The sequence below is a fragment of the Ziziphus jujuba genome, chromosome 2, assembly GCF_031755915.1.
Source record: "Ziziphus jujuba cultivar Dongzao chromosome 2, ASM3175591v1".
NCBI lineage: Eukaryota > Viridiplantae > Streptophyta > Magnoliopsida > Rosales > Rhamnaceae > Ziziphus > Ziziphus jujuba.
Genome location: NC_083380.1, coordinates 33,285,453 through 33,289,623, shown reverse-complemented (window position 1 = coordinate 33,289,623; position 4,171 = coordinate 33,285,453). Strand labels below are relative to the sequence as shown.

General features: G+C 31.3%; 1 protein-coding gene across 1 annotated transcript; it reads left to right on the top strand.

Annotated features, from left to right (window-relative positions):
- Window positions 1-760: 760 nt before the first annotated feature.
- LOC107403335 (UPF0481 protein At3g47200-like) lies at window positions 761-2,218 on the top strand. The gene has a single exon (XM_016010219.3). It carries the CDS (start codon window positions 761-763, stop codon window positions 2,216-2,218), a length of 1,458 nt encoding a protein of 485 aa, XP_015865705.3.
- The last annotated feature ends 1,953 nt before the right edge of the window (window positions 2,219-4,171 follow it).

Here is a 4,171-nt window from a genome sequence, read left to right as displayed (position 1 = left end):
CTCGACGATACCTTTTTTTTCATGCGTCGTCGATTGGTCGAATTTTTACTGACGTATTAACCTCAGAGTCGCGGTATTATTTTTTTAGACGCATTTTTCTCGTAGCGTCGCTAATAATGTGTCGCTAGAGCTTATTTTTCGCGTAGTGTATATATATATTTTAAAAAAAAGGGTTTTACAACTATTTATTTTAAGAGGAAAAAAAATAGAGTTTTTATCCTAATAGATTTGATTATAAGTATATTTCAGTTTTATTAGAAAATTGAAAAAAAAAAAAAGGGTTAGAGTCTAATCTTTTTTTTTTTTTTTTCAATTTCCTAATAAAACTGAAATATACTTATAACCAAACCTATGGATAAAAACTCTATTTTTTTCCCTCTTAAAATAAATAGTTGTAAAACCTATATATATATATATATATATATATGTATTACCAGTATATTACACTAAATATGTAACTTGTTTACCTTAAATATTAGCTTGTTATGGTTGGAGCATGTTAGACATCTAAAATAACAATAAAGTTAAAAAAAAAAAAAGGAAAAAAATACCAAATTGAATATAACTTCAAATTGTTTTTTTGTTTTTTTTCTTTTTTTTATTCCTTCAAATTTATTGTTGTTTTAGATATGTAACAAACCATAACCACTATTAATTAACACTTTACATATAAATTATTCATTGGAGATGCTTTAATGATACATTTAAACCCATATAATTCAAAGTACATACCGGGATAGGAACTCCTTTCGCATAAAAAATGATGAAGGATCAATCTGCAGCGGCAAACGAACTAGCAATCAACATGGAAAATACTGAAGGACCTCGTGATGATGAGGATCTTTTTGCTTACCTATTCAATGAGGATGAATATTCATCAACTCCAAGAAGCAACCAGCAACTAGAAGGGCCCAAGATACCAAAGGTTCCAAGGTTGCTTCGTGATCTTGACAAAAATAAAGGTTGCTTTGATCCTCATGTGATTTCCATCGGTCCTTATCACCATGGAGAAGCTCAGCTCCAAGAAGGTGAGAAACTCAAGACTAAACTGGCGAGGCTACATTGTAAAACTCCTTCTAAGGTTGCCGCTTTATACAAGAAAGTCAAAGACGTGGCCAGTAAAGCAAGGGAATTCTATGATAAAGAAGGATTGAAAAATATTCATGATGAGGCATTCACAAAAATGATGTTTATTGACGGTTGCTTCATTCTAGAGTTCATGATCATGTGCTTGCCGCCGATGGGAGATCAAGAGGAGTATCATCCGAAGAAGATGATAACTAATGACATAGCTAATGTCAAGCGAGACTTGTTCTTGTTAGAGAACCAACTCCCTTACATTGTCCTTGAGGCTTTAATGAAGGACAAAAAACAATATTGGAGGATGATGACTGAAATATTCATCATTATGTGCCATAGACTTCATCATGCAGTCAAACTCGAAGATAAATCTCCTCTTCATCTTCTAGACACGATAAGGGCAAGATTTATGATACAAAGTGCTACTGTCCCAGGCGGAAAATCTCAAATATCAGAGACCGATAATCATAGAAGCAATTCCGATGACAGGCTCAGCCCCAACAAAACAGCTAGTGATTGGTACTTTTATCATCCAGCCAGGGTGCTCAAGTCTGTCGGAATCAAGTTCAGACCAAACAAAACAGGTAGTTTTAGCGATGTCAAGTTTGAATCTCATCTACTAGTCAGGGGAGTGCTCACATTTCCTCCAATACGCATAGATGCCTCCACCAAATCCCTGCTGCTCAACTTGTTGGCTTTTGAATCGAGTTGCTATAACAACTCGGCGGACAACGTGCGACAGGATGTCATCACATCTTATATGTGCTTCATGGACTCACTCATTGACAATGCTGAAGATGTGATGATCCTTAGGACTCAGAATGTCATCAACAATTGCTTGGGAAACGACCAACTGGTTGCAGATCTATTTAACGAAATCACAAGTAATTTGGTCCCAAACCCTCATACTTATGCTGAAGCTAAGCTTGGAATTCAAAATCATTGCAATAACAAGTTCAAGAAATGGATGGCAGACTGTCACCACATCCATTTCAGAAACCCTTGGACGCTTCTTGCATTATTTGGTTCCCTTTTATTCATCGAGATCACTGCCACTCAGACTTATCTTGAAGAAATGGAGCTCAAACAACGAATAATTAATATGTATGTATGTGGATTTAGCTCAAACAATGAATAATTAATATATATGTATGTGGATTTTGGATTTGGCTTCTCCTCTTCGTAGTCTAATTATTATTCTTGAGTTTATTCTGTTATTTTATGCATATTTATGATGTTATTGTACTTATATCTTTACTCGCATATTATATATGGACATACAGCTTTGCTAAAGTGGCCATGTATACACATGCTCACTTTATGGAATGCGTAGAGTGTTCTTGCATGTCAACTAATAATGAGAGGAAAGAAGAGTGTAAACTGATGGCTAAATTGAGACTAGTTGGATAGCTCTGGTTTAATTATTTCCCTATGCCTCCCTTGCTTCACAACGTATATGAGAGGCTTCTTAATAGCTGTATTATTGAATTTGATTGGATTTTCAATAAGGAAAATATTATTTGTCACTATTGATGATAATTACATACTCATATACCATATTACAATTTAAGTAGTTAACACAAATGATTCACTTTTTAAAATTAAGATATAGAATAAAAAAATACATACATAATTAGTAATTTCCATGTTAGCAATGATTCTACTCATCATCATTCATGACAACTAGCAAAACACTTTTAGTTAAAAAAAAAAAAAAAATTCCTTATGAAGTACATTATGAAGTGCCAATGGGATTATCATCAGTTAATCCATATGATATTTGATAATTTTTAAATGCTTATAAAAAACAAGTTTACTTTTCTAAATTAGGATTTTAGATTAAAAATTAATATATAATTAAATACTACCAACTAGCAATTATCATTTTAACAATAGTTCCACTCGTAATTATTACCCTCAATGATACACAGAAATACTCAATATATAATAATTGAAAATGACATCTATATATATATGTGTGTTTGTGTGTGTGACATTAAATACCTTATCCTTACTTTTTCCAACTTTCTCTACGTATTTATCCTTACTTTTTCTACCGGTAACAATTTAAAGCACCAATAATAAAATAAAAAAACAACCCCTTTGTACCAACTTTCCCTAATAAATTCTCACAAAAGAAAAATGTTTACGTGGTACTACCCAAGTCGCCAAAACTAAGAAAGCAGATAGCAAAGACTTTACCCCCAAAAAAAAAAAAAAAAAAAAAAAGGGATAAAAGTTTGATTTAAAAAGTCATAAAATACCATTGGCATTTTAAATACTACATTACTTTTATGAACTTTTAAAAGAAATTTAATTGAATATCCTAAGATTTTTATAGATTTTTTTTAGAAAAAATTTTTAAAAATTTATATTGACTATCTTCATATTTTTTATAAAGCCTTTTAAGGATGTATTGAACACACCTAAGCCTTTAAAATTAAAAAAAGTCTAAAAAGTATTTGAAAATTCATATTGAATATACAGTAATACTTGTATTTCCCTTTTCTAATGTTCTCGATGGTAAGTTTCCTTCTAATTTAATATCATCATTTGAAGGTAGTGAAAACTAATTTTATATGGGACCCAGCAGAGATAAGGCTTTAAGTCTATGTCTACCATTGCTATGGCAAAGACTTTAACATAGTTTACCCAAAAAAATAAATAAATAAAAAAATAAAATAAAAAATTCTAAGTCCTTTTTTTTTCTTTTGGTAAATAATAAAAAAAAAAATCCTAAGTCCTTGTTATTTAATAGTGGCGGTGGACCACATTCTAGACCCTCCAATAAAAGGAGTACTTTTGTCTTTTTATAATTAGCACTACTGGAAATACACAAGAACGTACACTTACAAAAACCCACTCGGAATTCATAAAAATTTTCTCACTAGTACTCTCTGGTACAAAAAAATGAAGAGGAATTAACGGTATAAACCAGTTGCAATAAATTTTGTTGGTGATCCTCTCATATTCATGTCTGTTTGTTACACATGTAAACATATACGGTCAATGTACTATAATATATATTTGGATAATTAATAAAACAGTAATCAATTAACGGCTTATGTTTTATTATGCCTCTTATAGTAGA

Bases quoted from the DNA above. Each gene is read 5' to 3' on its own strand.
- LOC107403335 (XM_016010219.3), top strand. From the start codon at position 761: ATGATGAAGGATCAATCTGCAGCGGCAAACGAACTAGCAATCAACATG.